Genomic DNA, 18,101 nt, shown 5'->3' on the forward strand with positions numbered 1-18,101 from the left:
ATTACTTACATGTAAAAATAATTTCCCTTTTCCTTCCCTCCTTCCTATCGCCACTTTCAATAGTCTCTCATCTTCATAACTATATTCTTCTCTCCCTCCAGCCATCTCTTCATTCCCTTGCCATGTTTACATAACCAATAACATAACTCGACTCTGGTAAATTGATAATTCCTATCAGATATAACATGACACCATCCATTTCATTAGCCGGTAATCAACCGGCATATATGCATGCCCACATCTCCCTTTTGGCCACAGAGGCAGATATGCCGCGGACAGTTGCGCAAATAGCAGCGACGGCCCTAAACTTAATGCAAACAATCACCCAAAATATGCTTGGATTGCAAAATTGATGGTGGAGTTAGATAAACAAACTGGAAATGAAAAAACAAGTCTTGTTGCATCATCACGTGCAGTAAAACATTAATTAATTTTCTTCTTATACAGAAGGCCCAAATATATCACGCATATCAAAATAATCTGTTTAAACAATAGATTGTTTATCGAGATGAGATGGGAGCAATAACCACTTCTATTACAAAACCACATAATTGTCTTCCATATTGATTTTGTATAAAAAAAACCTGACTGTAAATTGAGGAATATTTGGAGAAATTTGTTTTCACTCCTGCTTGCTTGATCTATAAATCACTTGATCAAATCAACCACTAATATAAAGTGCAAACTTAAATTTTGTTTAAAACTAGTTGGTCTACTCTCCATTTTGTCCATTTAGCTTAATAACCAGTTGGCATACTATCCAGTTTGTCTATTCTCCATTTAGTCTTCAAACTTTTGCTATTTTTTCTGCCTATAAAAGGAAACAAGTGATGTTTAGGCAAGATTGTATTATCTTCTGGTTATAGACTAAGTATGGTAGTGGATCGTATTACGGAACACTTTTCATGAATTCAATCATATCAAACACATTATTCTCAAAATATTCACCAAACTTTTACCATAAATACACAATTACCTACAAAATATAAATGTGTAACAATTTTGCCGAAATCATTTTTCCTTTTTATGATATAAGCTTCCAATCGGACCCCTCCTCACATATGAAAAATTTTGGTAACTTGAAAAAGGTATCGTATTACCGAACGTGTGTTTTCTATGGGAAAAGTTGAGAAAACAACATAATTACTGATGAGCTATTTTTACCATATTTTATTATTTTAGAATATGAATACTTTGAAAATGTGTTTTTGACCATTTTTCATCATCTCTTTATTCAAGTCCCCTTTGGAAAAATGTTACAAAGTTTTGAGCGTATGAAATTATTTTTTGACACTACGATGCGCGCGTTCGGTAATACAAGGCCAGTCAGTAATTCAATCACTCACTATACTAGTGAGCTAAAATGAGAAAAAAATTTAGACCACTAATGGCACATATGGTGGCTCAGTGGTACAGTGCTTGCTCTATGAATATGGTTAGGTCATGGGTTCATTCCTGGCTGCACCATACCATTGTATGTTCTTAATAATGAATAAAAACTCAAAGATTACAAAGGTAATATCACAAGAAACAAGAGGAGCATTTCATGAAACCAAAAGTCAGTGATATTCACTATTTCTATAAGCTACTGAATTCCTTGCGTCTGATTGGTTAACAACAAAACTGTCAGTGAAAATCACTGAATTCACGTTTCGTGAAATGCTCCCTTGAATACATATATACTACTTACAGGATATCATCAAGAGTTCCATTGGTTCCGCAGTCAAGGTCACATGGTACGGGTGTGGTGGGCGGAGGGGGCGAGGTAGGGTCTGGTATCTGACAGAGGTCTCCGCTGTATCCTTCATCACAAACGCAGCGACATTTCTTCGGATGCCGCTCACCATGCATGCATTTTATGGCACATATGCCTAGTAAAGAGATAAGAAAGAATGGAGAGCGGTTGGTTAATCATATGGTTTTTGGTATGATGGTTTGAATGGTTAAGTGGAAAGAATTCTTGGATTCCTTATTATCATCACCATCATGAACTTCGTCAACACCATCACCAACATCATCACCTCCACCATCATTATAATCATTATCATCATCATCATTATCATCATCATCATTATCATCATCATCATTATCATCTCCACTATCATCATCTCCACTATCATCTCACCATCATCAAACGACAACATCATCAATATCACCATCATCATCATCATCATCATAATCATCTTCATCAGCATCATCATCTTCATCATACTCATCATCATCCTCATCATCACCACAATCATCGCCGTCGCCATCATCATCACCATCATCAGCATCATCAGATCAATAAACTGATAAGGCCGAAACATGAAGGTATTGTGACCATTGTCTTATGTAAGAATTATTCGCCTGAGAGGAAAAAGATGAAATTTCAAATTATTTGATTAATTTGTTCATTTTTACAAATTAAATGCAAACAAATGTCTACACAAATGAAAAAATCATAACAACAAACGTGTTATGTAGCATCATTTCTTTTCGTTTAGCATTTTTTCAGTTCATTGAAAAAAATGGAATGACCAATCAGAGCTGAACGCATTACTCATCCTCTATTCAAACTTCAAAGGAACACCACTGAGCAAGATAACTGCAGAGAGCAGAGAGACACAGGGTATGAAGTGCTTCTGACACCTTAAAAGCGCATGTGATGATGGACGACCATAATCTATTGTCAGCAAACCTAGTCTGAAAGACATGGTGTACGGTCTACGAGACAGGCTGAAGTATGTCTCAACACTGCGCTTATGACGGCACTTAACCCGCTAGCCCAGAAACATCGGGCCTTCGTAAATTTGACGTTTGTCATTTCGCAGATTTCCTTTTGATTGTTAATAACATATGTTGCTCTGTACCTTGTGAAATAATGAAAAAGTTTATTAGTTCAGTCTCTCCTTCCCTCTCTTTCTAACAAAATTTTATGTGTATCTTATCTATGATTCATCTTAAATTTAAGTTTTGTCCTTGTCTACTACCATTTTTTCTTCCTCTGTCTATCTCTCCCACTCTATCTCTCTCTCTCTCCATCTCTGTACATGTACTCTCCAAGTCTTCTTTATCAAATGCTTTTCACCATGCACTCAGAGCAAAGTTGCATCAATTAACAGAACGTGTTCTCGAGTAAAACAATAAATAATCTTTCTCTGTCCACATTCATCGTCATTATCTTTTTTGTTGTTGTCATTTTCCAGTCTGTTTTTTGTTTCTTCATACTCTCTTTTTACCTTATTTCTCTTCTTCTCCAACTTCCTATTTTTCTTCTTCTTCCAATTGATCAATTTTATCTCCCCTTTCCGCCATTGTAAGTTAATAGGTCAGTGCTATTTAGTCTGTTCCAACCTTTTTTTGCTAATTATTCTCCCTTTTTGTCTGTACTATTCCCCAACCTCTTTATCTTCTATCAATCTTTCTATTATTCCTCTCCTTCATTGTATTCTTCTCCTCATCCCTCCACCCTGTCTCATCGATCCTCAAGACCATGCCAAACACCCATCAATTCTAAGTACTACTTTTGTCTGATTGGTTTCTACGACCTATGACCATCCAAACACTACTAGTCACCGCCTATCCTACATTTTACTTCTATAAGGGGTGCATTCAGACCGACTCAAAAACTTAGAATATCTGGAGAGTGATTTACAGAGTTAAGAATGACTTGGAGTAGCACTTAAATGCCTCGTTGCATGCGATATTAAAGGTATGACGGCATTGGTCAGACCATGCCGAGAGGACGCGTACTACTGCGTATTGATAAAAAAGATTGCATGTTGCATATCATGTACGTGTCTGCATTTAAGTCATACTTAAATCTTTGTAAAACATCCCCCAGGAGGGTGATTCACAAAGATTTAAGAATGACTTGGAGTAGCACTTAAAGTCATGGTTGGCCAAGTCACACTCAGAGGGCACGCGATACAGTGTTTTCATGAATATGATCGCACGTTAGATATCATGTGCGTGTCTGTACTTAAGCATGACTTAAGTCACACTTAATCCTATGTGAAACACCCCTAGGTATTCTCTGATCAGAAATTTTACTCTGATGAACAGCAATCGCAAAGTACCAGGAATTTAAGGGAGCGTGAAAGCAAATTACTTGCAATAGACTAGTTCGTAGTTACTTCATGGACAATTTTGGTCAAATGACCTTTCATTTCTTTCATTATGATAGGCAGATTTCAAAGCAAGATATTATGTAAGCTTGCCTTACATAGCAGGATGAAGAAATTGAATAGACCAGGTGACTAGAATATCACACAAATTAACACTTTATGAAGGTATTTGTTGCATTCCTACTTTGAATGCATATCATAGCATGTTGCACAATGTACTTGGCAAACTGTGAAATACCAGTCGTTCATGGATGCATTGTTGTTTTTTGTGGATGTCAATGAAAACCACAATTCAAAAGAATATATGAATAATCAAGATATCAAAGTTGGTGCTTATCTCATTAGATTGTAAACCACCATGTCACTTTAGTACAAATGACCTTCCTCTGATCATGCGCACAAAGGAACTACGAACTGGCTTATTGTCTTAAAAGATACTACCAGCTAGAAAGTAGGTACTCCTCGATATAATGAAAAAAATCACAGGGATATTTTCTAATGCCGAGGGTATTCTCGCAGAGTAAAAGAAAATTACAAGAACTTCCCAACGAGAGCACTGGGTGCAGCCGCCCTAGTAGAGCACTTGGCTTGCATAGCTGATCTTGAATCGCCTACCTCATCTGCTAATCAGACCATACTGCGCAGTGTGCATGCTCATAACAATCAAGAACTAACCATAAAAGAGACTGAATACGGGTTGATATGAATGCGAAAAAATAATTATCAGGTATCTTGAAGCCTAAAGAAGTGTTCTCATGAATTTACAGGTATTTTGGTGATCGAGTTGGTCTGAGTACACCGACAGACTACCCAAGAAATCGAAATGCCTATTTCACATCCAACATCACTTAACAGAGATGGAAAAAGCTCATTGGCAGCAGAAAGGCGTTCGCATAGTGTTACAGCGTATGACTCAGTGTCCTTCTTGCATTAGGCATAGGCTAGAAGTCATCAAAGTCTGCACCATTTTATTTCTTAGATTCTGTAATACGGTCGGGTATTTGTAGCGAGTTGTATGCAATTCTCTCTATAATATGCTCTCAGGTACTTCAGCGAGCTATTCCAACCTCTTTCCATCACAAGCTGCAATAGAGTACAAATTTGTAGCCATTGTATATTTTTCTCAACACATCTAAACTAAAACTAGCACTTTAATAATAATACACAGTAAAAACTGTGGTGTTAATGGGTGTACATAGAGGACCACACCAGTTATTTTACACCAGTGTTAAATTGGTGGTGTTAGTTTTACACCTGGTGGTGTTAGTTTTACACCTATAGGTGTTATTACAACTCCTTTGGTTGTTACATTTACACACTTTGGTGTAATGTTCAATCCTTAGGGTGTAAATTGAACACCTCAGGGTGTGGTCCTCTATTACCACCGATTGGTGTCAGTTTTAACACCACAGTTTTACAGTGTAATAATAATAATATATTGCATTTAGAGTGTGCCTTCTATCTAGTTTCCTATTCAGAGGCGCAGAAGGAATTATTACAGAATTATTGCTTTCAGTTTTTAATCTTTTTAATTGCATTAAAAATGGGTTTTATCGAAAATAAACATTAAAGCAAAATGACTGCAATTGTTTCTGTCAAACATATACATGTATGTGAAGATGAAACACTGAAAACTATGTGTTTTGAAAGACAACTCCTGTCTTGTTCAGACAGGAATTTCATACAGTCCAGACTTGACCCTTCCTGGGTCAAACTCACTGATCTGTGATGTGAGGTGGGTGGGCTTGAAAGAGAGGAACAAAGCACCAGTGATTGAATGCACTCCTAACATTTGTTGATTGGTTGGTTGATTGTGTGATTGCATAATTGATTGCATGATTGATTGCGTGATTGATTGTGTGATTTGTTGGTTGATTGATTGTATGATCGATTTCATGATTGATTGTGTGATTGGTTGATTGATTGATTACATGATTGATTGCATGATTGATTGATTGTGTGATTGGTTGATTGATTGATTGTGTTATTAATTGATTGTGTGATTGGTTGATTGATTGTGTGATTGGTTGATTGATTGATTAATTGATTGTGTGATTGGTTGATTGATTAATTACATGATTGATTGCATGATTGATTGATTGGTTGATTGATTGCATGATTGATTGATTTATTGATTGTGTGATTGATTGATTGGATTGATTGACTGTGTGATTGTATGATTGATTGATTGAGTGTCATGCACTAACAAAAGTTCCATAAAAATCATCCTATGGCAAAATGCACTGCAAAAACACCGGCGACGATATAACACCAGCCCGGAATCAATATCGGTCCACACCACACTCTTAAAATGTTGAGCAACATACTGTCCACACAACAATTGGTTCAAAAGTTATCAAACTATAGGTAGTTTTCAACCAATACTGAGTAGTTTTCACCCAAAGCACACATTACTGGTTTAACACTACCCAGAATTAGATAAAGTTTAACCAATTGTGTGGACAGTATGTTGCCCAACATTCTTAAGAGTGCAGAGAAATGTTGCAACAACACCAGTTAAGAATCAAAGCGATATTTGTTGAATACTTATTGGTGGTGCTTAAATGCCAAATTGTTGTTAGCCTAACATCAAACCAGTGTTGTTTCAACACCTCTCTGGTGTGGACCGATATAGATACCAGGCTGCGCTAAATTAACACCGTCGTTTTCGCAGTGTGGCCATAATTGTGATTGCGTTTAGATGATATTCTTGTTTCTGATTCTAGGCTAGCCTAAGAGATTTGACTGAACGCAAACCATTTAAAAGTGTGAACACACATTATTTGCATGTGTGAACACATTTAAGAGGGTGACGCGTAGTTAGAGACAAGTATGGCATGGGACAGGGTGAGGAATGATTGTTTATACCAAGTCTATGGGGGTGAACCCCAGTCTATTACCTCCAATACTCTACAGAACTCGTCAGCATCCCACAGGAGTCACTATACAGAACTATACACCAATCTACAGTGCTGATATACAGAACTATACACTGATCTACAGAAGTGATACACAAAATTATACACTGATATGGATCTTGTTTTTAATCATTTCTCACACATCTTCAAACAAAATGCCACTTTCTATTAGTGCAATAGTAGGTCTTTACGGGTAGGCTATATTGCAACTGAATATAATATGAAAGAGATGGGTGTGCATATAACAGTACCTTACAACATTTACGAACTGCCTCAAATTCACTACCCCACCAATTAACAGATCAATGAGAGAATAGATGAGTAAATAAATAAATGTAAATGAATGGACTGAAAAGATATATTTACTATCAAAACAGAAACAATGTAATAGAAAATTGATGAATAAATAATTGAAAATGAATGAAACACTTTTAAAAGTATTTAAGTAAATTTTAAGTAAAATGGAAATGTTGTGGACTATCGTGTGTCATTTTCTTTGAGATATAAGTTAGGCAAAAAGTGAGATTCAAAGATAATAAGTGATAAAAAAATACCAAAGCTTGGAAAATTGATTTCCTTATGTTTCTAACTTTAAAAATCTGAACACAGTAAATGGCATCAGTACATTCTTTCCCTCACATGTTTCGGCAAGAGCAGTATTTTGGAATGACTTGTTTTAGGAATGGTGCACCACCTTTCCTTATCACACAGTCATAATTTGATGAGGCAGGGTGGTAGATTATTGCACATCAATTTAAGGAAATTTCAACCGATTTGTGGATGGAATTACAGGCAATAAACTCCCCTCAACACAAAGTCCTCTCCGACGGCGACGACGACGATGCTTCTTTAAAAAGCCTTAGCAAACACAACCATAGCTTGATGTGCAAACAATGCAAAGAGCACTCAAAAAGTAATGCTCCAAAAGCTATCCAAAGATGATGAGGAGGAGAGGGGAGAGGAGAGATCGATGAAGGAATGAAAATAATTTGAAAGATTGAGGGGATCTTGAAAGATATGATCATCAAAGTATACATGCTTTCTCACTTGGGAACGGAACAAGAGCTCATTTTAAACACTTGGTTTGATATGCATTCATTACAAGAATGTAATTTGTAATGCATAAAGAATTGTATGCTATTAGCTGAGGGGGAAAGATAAAATATGGCCCTTGGAAATGTTTTCCTATAACCAATAAGATATTCCACTTTCAAGAAGACTCTGGGAACATTTCTTTATCATTAGTAGTCAATTTCAGAAGGGTAAGAATGATTATTAATGACCTGCATGCAATGCAAGCATTATATCAAGATGCGCTTGCATTAAAATGCATAGAGGCATTAACCAGTAGTAGTAGTATATTAGTAGCAGTGGTAGTAGTATAGCAGTAGAAGTAGCATTAGTAGAAGTAGTAGTATAACATGTTGTAGGCCTAGTAGAAGTAGTAATAGTAGTATTTAGTAGTAGTAGTAGTAGTAGTAGTAGTAGTAGTAGTAGTAGTAGTAGTAGTAGTAGTAGTAGTAGTAGTAGTAGTAGTAGTAGTAGTAGTAGTAGTAGTAGTAGTAGTAGTAGTAGTAGTAGTAGTAGTAGTAGGAATAGTGGTGGTGGTAGTCGTGGTGGTAGTAGCATTATTATTATTATTATTAGTAGTAGTAGTAGTAGTAGTAGTAGTAGTAGTAGTAGTAGTAGTAGTAGTAGTAGTAGTAGTAGTAGTAGTAGTAGTAGTAGTAGTAGTAGTAGTAGTAGCAGTAACAGCAGCAGCAGCAGTAGAAGAAATAGTAGAAGCAGTAGTAGTAGTAGAAGCAAAAGTAGCAGCACTAGTAATATCATCAGCAGTAATTATTGTAGTAATAGTAGGATTATAGCTACTAACAATAAATGCAAAAGACTTCTACAATCATCTGCATTGGAAATACCCCCTCCTCTTCATGCATCTCATCCCCACTCAATACCCTCCTTCATGAAATATCTGATAATTATTTCCATACTATTCCCCCATCAGGGCAGACTGTTTTCTATCACTCTCCTAATCTCTTTCTTGATTGAGTATGTCATAGCCTACTTTGAATCACATCGGCAAGCCATCTATGCAAGGGCACGTATAGCGATGGACAACCGCCTTCGGGCAGATCATCATAGCATCGTCCGGGGAAACGTCATCATTTTGAGCTGCGATAGGAAAACTGTACAGAACAAAGGGTAGCAGTTGTAATTTTCATGCTAGTAAGCACCCTAATTGGAATGTTTTGCTCATCATCAAAATAAATTCTGAGAAAAAGGGATTTCAAATATCCATACTTGCTAACCCATCAGACATTCAAAAATTGGGAACAATTGCTAAGAAATTTCTGAAAGCAGGAGTAACAATTGAAGTTTCAAAAAAGTGAGCAAAGTGATTGAAATAGTTGGTTGATCACCATCAAGAAATTCTGAGAAAATGGATTTTAAAAATTCATACTTGCCGATCCCAACATCCAAGAAATAGGAACAAATTACTAAGAAATTAACAGATGCAGGAACTCACAGATAAAAAGAATATCCCCCACCCCCAGAAAAAAAAATAGGACTACTCCTATTTAACAGGAACACTTGGAAGGTATGAAAGCCATACACTGTCCATAGTACCAGTATTATCTTTACTAATTATAAAAAAAAACAAGATTTACATAATAACAAAATGATAATAAACATTTTTATAACGCAGCTTTTATATGGATATATTCAGCTGCGCTTATTCAGAGCTCTTTTTACTTATGTCTACACAGTAAATTAAGAAAATGTTTTTAAATTTGATTTGAGGAGAGTCAAGGATGTAGAGCTTTTTATATCAATTAACAACATGTTAATAATTAAATCACATGGAGGTTGAATACTTACTGTATCTCATTCTTTTAGTGGCTAAAAGTAAGCTATTGTGGGAATAATTGTCGGCTATCTAACATCACACAATATCAAAACACCTCATCAATTAAAACACTAATTGTCATTAAGAAACTGTTAATATGTCCATTATATATTTTTTCAATTGAATATTGTGATTTCCTGCAAGCTCAAAATCTGTTAAATTGGACTTTTTTTGGTTTATATTATTGTTGTTTTGGGGGTAATTAAATTATCATCAACCCCCAGAAATCATGTTTTCTGTGAAAATCTTTGTTCTCTTCCTGAATTCCATGTAATTCATCCTTTTTTCAACATCATGAAAAACGTAATTTGATCGGTATGATTAGAATGTACAGATTCAGTGTACATCAATTTCATGATTCTTACTCACTCCAATATGAACTCTCCATCGCACAACAAAATTCAATTTCAACCACTTGCTTCAGTAATTCTATTTCAGATTGGATCCACTAAAGCAGTGATTTTTATTCATATATCCATTAAATTAGCCCCGATTTGATTCTTAATTCATTCCCCTGCGTATAATGGCTTCAATTTATTCCAAAATCTCATTCATTCATGAATAAAATACAATTACAGGGTCCAGCCGAGACTAGGGGGGTTTGTTGTACACAATTACAACTGGTCGTCTGTATTTTGGGAGCAAATCTTCAACACGTAATATTTCCACAATGTCTGCATTTGTATGAATGAATGAGTGACTGCATCAATTTGAACAGTTTGAATGTTTTATATATCTTGATTAGATTCCTGTCACTTGTGAAATGCAGATGTACTTGATTTGGATTGATTTGTTCGATAAGTTTCCACTTATACATTTTTTTTTTATTTACATTTTACATGGATGAATCCAATTTATGATTGTACAGGTAAAAGAATGCATGATGAATAAGAAAGGGATCTCCCATGCATGCCTTTTCAACAATAAATTTGGAAAACATATTATTTTATGCAAAATATCTGTCAGCAAACACCTACATAAATATACATGCATACTCTTCACTTTACATAATTTCAATCCTAATCTCTTTCCAACTATACATGTACATTATGAAACAGCCGTTTTCTTGTCTTTTTATGGTGAAATACATGGTTCAACTACAACTAAGAATAATAATGAAGATAATGATAATAATCTGCTTAAATGGACTTAAATTGACTTTGTTCTTTTGATCAAATTGTGTTTTTCAGATTTGTACTTTGTTGGAAATGAAATAAATGAAATGAAAACAACAAATTACACCAACTTAATCTATCTCCAATCTCACATCACTTTGAACTCAAACCCAATCTAGTTCACTTTTCTCTTGCCTATTTCAAAGTATTTTGCATTTCACCCGAATCTGCTCTCTTTCAACAATCCGGTGATATCAACTAGTACCCAATCACCCCCTCACTTATGGGATTAAACAGACTTAACCAGTAAATTGAATATCGCAATTAATTTCCTCTATGCACCGCTTCATCACTATATTCAAATGCATTTAATCCCCATAATATTGAATCAGTAAAAGAATGTGTTGAAACTGATGGCAGTCCCTACCAGATAGAGCAATATTATAACATATTCCTAATACCCACTTGTGTATAATATGATACTGTGGAAATTTATACCAATATATTTTGTTACATTTACGCACACAGTTTACAAAAACCCGACTGGTATTCTCCTTTGAAAATTTAGTCATAATAAAACAACAAAAATTGCATTATGACAGCTATTGTGTTGTATATAGATTATCTGATAAACAAAGTTTTTTCATGACTGGTTGATGATAAACATGATAATAATAATACAATATTTACATCCCAATAAATGATCATAGCTTAGATCTTGATGACACGTTCCTATTTGCCTTATATTTCAATTTAAAGTTGGTGTATGATCTGTGATTTCTTAGAATCATGCTGTTTCCATGGTAACAAGTCCACATCTACCCTAGATTTGGTGTATTGTGAGATATTAGGGGTTAGCATTATAATAGCTGTGTAGTAGTCATTTAAAGATTCATAATACCCCAAAGGTATGCATAATGGAAAAGGAATGATATGCAGCAAAAAAATGCTCAGTCCAAACTAATCAATTATTTTTCATCAGATCCTACCTGCAAACTGGGATAAAACATGTTGAACTTCTGAAACTTTCTCAAAACACCTAAAATATTTTCTCTTTTATTCTTCTTAACTTCCCTTAACATTTCTAATTAAGCACCTTGAGCACTCTACAGAGTTGATTTGGTATGATACAAGTCCAATTTATTATTATTATCAATTATTATTATCATTATTCCTCTAAACAGGATCAAGTCCGTATTTTTTCTTGAATAACTTTGCTCTAACAAAAAGCATCAAGTAATTTCAAGTGCAACTAAGAACTTTACACTGTGAATTTTCAAGAGTCTTTCTTATCAATCTGGTTATTCTCATCATTATCATAATTATAATCATCATTATTATTGTTATTATTATTATTATTTATCATTATTATATGCATTCACACTATACAACATGAAAACAAATGATAGTTTCCTTTTTCACACTTCCCTCTAAAAAAACAACAAAAAAATTTTCTGAAGAATCTGTTTTTCCCAAGACTTCTATTAAGTAACGAACACCTTCAAAAGGATGAGGCTTTTTTCTTGGAGAATGGTTGGCAGGAAGGAGATTGGTATAGGTATAATCACAACAAACGACGGCTTGCCGCGTCCAAAGCTTAGCCACCGAGCTATAACAAGCATTGCTCATCTTCCAAATTACTCGAGGATAATCAGTGTGTATCCATGGCATGTATCTCTTGATCGGAGCAGACCAAGACAAACCTTGACCGTTTTCACACGAGCAATGAGGACTGTTTCATATCATGAACTTGGGCATTGGTTCCACAAATTCCTCTGGACAATTCTTTTTAAAAAAATATTGAGAATATATGGAGTGGAGCATCGTGGCCCAGTGGATTGGTCTCCAGACTTTGAAACAGAGGGTTGTGGGTTCAAATCCCAGCCATGGCCTAATTTCATTCAGCAAGGAAATCATCCACAGTGTGCTGCACTCGACCCAGGTGAGGTAAATGGGTACCGGCAGGAAGTCCTGAAAAGCTGTGTGCACCTGAATAGGTAGCCTACATGTAGCATAGCCAGGGTAATAATAATAGCATGGCCCGCTGCGAGAAAAGTTTTCGGAACTGAAGTGGCTACCCTGGGTAAATATACCATTATAATAATAATAATTATTATTATTATTATTATTATATGGCTACACACTTGAGTTTGGTGTACAAAAATTAGGATTGCTTTGTTTGAGACACCAGTGAGAGAGGGAGAGTAAGAGAGAGAGAGGGTGAGACAGAAAGAGACAGACAAGTGGATGCTTACAAAATAATGGAGGCAAGTACCCCAATTTTCAATTTGCACATTAAGTCAAACTAAAAACTTCACCCAAGACTAATTTGCACATTAAGTCAAACTAAAAACCTCACCCAAGACTAATCCCTAATCTTAATGCTACCCTGAACCAAACCCCCTATGGATAGACCAACATTAGCCCACGGGGGGGGGGGGGGGGGGGTGGAGGGGGTCATTTTGTGACATTTTTCATACAGTGTCTCAAAAGGTGTTCACAACTCAAGCATGCAAATGGAAGGGGAAGCTTGACAGGCTTCTTGAACGTGAGATTAAAAAGTATCCCATAACTTCTTTCCTTGTTCTGAACTACAAACACACACACACAGAATCCATGAAAGCATGTTCAATATAAATACAGAATCTAATTTGAATACTGTTACTATTTTAATGCTTAAATGGAGCATTCTTCGCTCGTGTGAAAACACTCTTACTAGACAAACCTCATCCCTTTCTAAGCGCCTATCATTCCTCTCCCCCAAGAAAGTGTCAATTTCCAGTCTACGCCAATACCCTGTAATTGCCGAGGGATCCGAGGGTATATCTATGCCGTCACCCGCTCCTTTTTTTCCTTTCCTTTTCCGCGCTATTTGTATTGTTTCAAAACCGTCTACTAATGCCTTCCTTCAAAGCCTAACCCTTTGGGCGAGGGGGTCGGCATTAAAAAAAATGTTCTGGGTAATTATCCCGCCAAAACGGTCTCCTTCTTTGGGCTGTTTGCTCTCTCTCTCTCGCTAGCTAGCATGCCATTGAGATTACCTGCCCTAGTTAACACAGCACTGCTATTACAGCACCTCAGTCACACTAACGAAACTGACTCCAAACCGACCAATGATGTACCCATTTGAAATAACATTGTACCTTTGATCGGTCTGGAGTCGGTACTGTCAGTGTGAGTGACTGTAGCACAAGGAAGTAGGTTATTGGCCGGGAATTTCAGTTTGTTTCCAGCAATCTGGCTCGAAAGTGTTGCAATTTCATTAAAAGTTGGTTAGACGCTAACAGGTATAAACTGTTTTTAATTTGAGCATGAATGTCAATGTGTGCATAGACACCTGGTGAACAGGATGGTGATTAACTTCTGAGATGAGCATATAGAGCGTTTACTTGGGGATTTTTTTTTAAAGTGACTCTCCTTTTATATCTTTAAGAATTTGCTTGCTCCAAAAGAAAGAAAATGGTCCCCAAAGAAAAGAGAAAAACAATGTGTAATGAACTTATTCTACATTCAACAAGTTGAATAGGAATCCCATTCAATTGTATCAAATGTAAAAATAGGGGTTCAAGACAGTAGAAAAAATATTGATACTCTTGTTCCTAAATAACATGAAAATAGCATGAAAGCTCAATGTTTTCCCCTCAACTTGGCATTCCTTAATATTGAATTCACACGAGGGTCCTTAATGCGGTAAAAGACTCCCCCCCCACCTCTTCTCGGAAAGTCAAATTCGTAAAAACTTATCCAACCAGATTTAGCTTTAGATACAATCAAGGATTCTATAATTCTACCAAGAACCCCCCCCCCCCAACCCCCAAAAAAGAGAAATAAACTTATCTGTCAGGAAAAGGGGCTTTAATAGGAGACTAAACAGTGAAATAAAAGATAGTAAATTAAGTTAGCAATTTTCGAATTGAAGAAATACTAGCTGCCTCTCCATTTGGAACCAAATCAGATAATTGCTTTAATGGACGTAAAAAGAGAGTGAGTTTATTCCAACTGCAAATTCTGCATCTCGGTTGATAACTGTGACAGCATTTTTCTCAGAATTCCATAGAAACATCTCTTTCAAAGAAGGATTTTCTTAAAGTATCAAAGGAAAAAATCATTTAAAAATAAAGTTGACAATTCTCAAATTTGTCTTTCAATGTAATAACACAAAAAGTGCATTACAATGAACTATTTAACTTGATTCCTTCATGCTCATACAGAATCAACTACAATTCTTTGAAGAAAATGAAAATGAAATAGAGAGCACAATTAAAATTCCAGGTGGGTTTTGACATTCCATGATTGGCACAATCTCACCACAATCTGTGTATTTTTAAAAGGAAATTAACTTTCAAATTATCCAAACATCATGCCTCTGTAACATGACCTCATTATAAAAAACGAAAATTTGACAAAAGCAGTTTCCCATGGTGATAGCCCTGAATATGTTTTCATTGTAAGGTGTCTCTCACACCCCCAAAAATTGTAGAAATTTTATATTTCATATTACATTTGCCAAACAAAATTTGTAGGGCCTAAGATGTTGGGTTTTGAGGACAATTTGCCCTCAAAGAATACTAAATAAGTAACTTCCAGTTTATGACTTCATTTGTAAAACTCTTTATTGAAAACTTGTGAAATCTCTCCTCATTAACCCCTGCTTGGTCTAGACTAATACCCTTTTCATAAACCTATCCTCCAATTAGCCGCCTAAGAGTAATGCGGATAATTCAATAAAAATTGTGTTCATAAACTCCGAAAATAAGCCGTATTATTTTTACGAGCGCCCGTCTTGAAAAAGGCGGATAATCGCCATGACAACTGGACACACCCCCTCCGATGCGGTTGTGTTGGAAAAGGGTGACCTTGGGACCGCACCATGGCAATTATCCGCATTATTTGGAAATGCCTTCATAAACTCAAAATCTTATCCCGATGCCGCTATTATGCGGATAATAGCAGCATCAGAGTAATGCGGATAACTCTTGTCCTCTCCAATTTTACGACCAACTTATGCTGCTATTAGCCGCCTAATTCATAGTAATTGGGTTTATGAAAGGGGTATTATCTCCATTCTAAAGAAGAGTTCTTGAATGTTCAAGCAAGAAAAAAAAAACACAGCTGGGGAAATAATATGAAGTGCTCAGAAATCGTATCAAGAAAGAAACTTTCAAATGTTCATATAAGTAATAAAGATTATATGCTACATGAAATATATACATGTATAGATTACGTATATGAACATTTGAAAGCTTCTCTTTCTCACAATAGCCCCGGTGGGGTCACTCAATATGACTTGGGGACCGCATGACCGTTACCAAAATCGCGGGAAAAGGGGTCAATTTCAAGGAACGTCCGCGGACAGAACACTCCTCGAAGTAGTGAAAATAGGGGTGCTCCGACCGTCCTCAATCTGATGAAAATAGGGTCAGGAAAAAGGGGAGTAAAATCCGTCGCCGAGTCACCAGCCGCAGAGGGCGCGTGCATCATGCTCTGTAATCTGTATCTTTATAATTATATGGACAACTCTACATTTATATTTACAAAGAATTCTACCGTTACTTTTCTTATTTTTCAAGAAAAATAAAGTTCTTTTGGATTATTGTATCAGTATGACTTGGCTCTTGGTCATCTTTAAGGACTGAGCACTCTGACGCCTGTGTTGCAATTTCCTCTAATGAGGAAAGGGTGTTAAATGCCCTGTCCTTGAAATACGGTGAATAGGGGTAAATTTGCGAAACGGGCAAAAGTGTCGTTACAATCTTATAATTAGGGGTGTTTCAAGGTACCATTTTACCGCAATTTTGTCCTTGCTTTGCATGAAAATAGGGGGGGGGGGGGTAAATTTCACAAAATGTCCTTGAAATTGACTGAAATAGGGGGTCACTTGCATTTGTGGTAACGGTCATACGTGTCCCCCTCTGCGGCTGAGTGACCCCACCGGGACAATAGCTCACTATTCAGTGCTGCGTCAGTGTGACAAAGAGTTGACCGATTTCATTAAAACCAGTGGCCTATAAAAATAGTGTAACAACTTTCTTAACCGCCACCTGCCTTCTACTCCAATTATCCCTTTATTTAATAATGGAACAAGCTTTTTAATAAAAAACACCTCAAACCCACGAACATGGCAGAGTTTGTCCACATGGCCTAAAAACAGGAAAATTGAAAAAAAAAATTGCACAGAATTCGTGGTTGGACAAGGACTTTCAAAGGAGACACAATTTTAGGGCAAAAAGAAGGAACTTATTGCTGAAATATAGCAAATTGGTACATGAATAGGCAAAATCCAATTAAACATACCAGTTTATCAACTGAAAACCTAAACTTAATGTGTCATTGAAATATGTTCTGAATGTGTCATTTAATAATGAAAAATGGAACTTGAACTTCAGGACACCAAAGAGAACAGAATTTTTAAAGTCAAGTACTAGTAAAGTTATAAATGGTTAGCAAGTTTGCATGGACAGATCATTTCAAATTAATATGATGCACACCGCATAATGCATGTTTGGAAATACACGTAGGCAGTAGGAACACACTCCTTACAAAACGAGTGCAATGTGATTTACGAGTAAATGTTGGAAGTGATCACCTCCATTTTATACTGCAGCCGTCATTAATTCAATCACATTACCCACCTTGGGGCAGGAGGGTTTAATCAGCCAAGCAATTACGCTGTCTTCCCTGGCGCTTGAAACTGTATCTTGACTGAAGGCACCCGAGAGAAACATCACTCAAGCTGGGAGACCGTAAATGTTTTCCTCACTAATTAATCTTCTTGAAGCTAAAGAGAGACCATGCTGTGACGCTGAATGACATCTATTTTAAAGCTTGTAGTAATGAATGTGGGTTAATAAATGATCATGTGTAACCTGGACCCTGCTTTACACAAACAGTTGTTATAGATTTAAAATCAATCTCAAAATTGCGATTGATCAGAAATTGTGTAGTAGTGATTATAACAAGATTTTAAGGAATTTTTGTTCAATTGCAATTAGAGTTAAATCAGCAGGGGCCCGTCTTACAAAAAGTTGAATTTGATCTGATCAACTGCAACCAT

At 36.2% G+C, this 18,101-nt stretch overlaps 1 protein-coding gene across 5 annotated transcripts in view; it reads right to left on the reverse strand.

The window, feature by feature from the left end:
• LOC121431606 (delta-like protein 1) overlaps positions 1-18,101 on the reverse strand; it is a 77,144-nt gene that overhangs the window by 44,757 nt on the left and 14,286 nt on the right. For all 5 annotated transcript variants that reach the window (XM_041629170.1, XM_041629169.1, XM_041629173.1 and 2 more), the window contains exon 2: positions 1,691-1,871. In XM_041629170.1, the coding sequence (XP_041485104.1) occupies positions 1,691-1,871 (181 nt within the window). The remainder of the gene's footprint in view (positions 1-1,690; positions 1,872-18,101) is intronic.

Source organism: Lytechinus variegatus, chromosome 18, assembly GCF_018143015.1.
Source record: "Lytechinus variegatus isolate NC3 chromosome 18, Lvar_3.0, whole genome shotgun sequence".
In the NCBI taxonomy this organism is placed as follows: Eukaryota; Metazoa; Echinodermata; class Echinoidea; order Temnopleuroida; family Toxopneustidae; genus Lytechinus; species Lytechinus variegatus.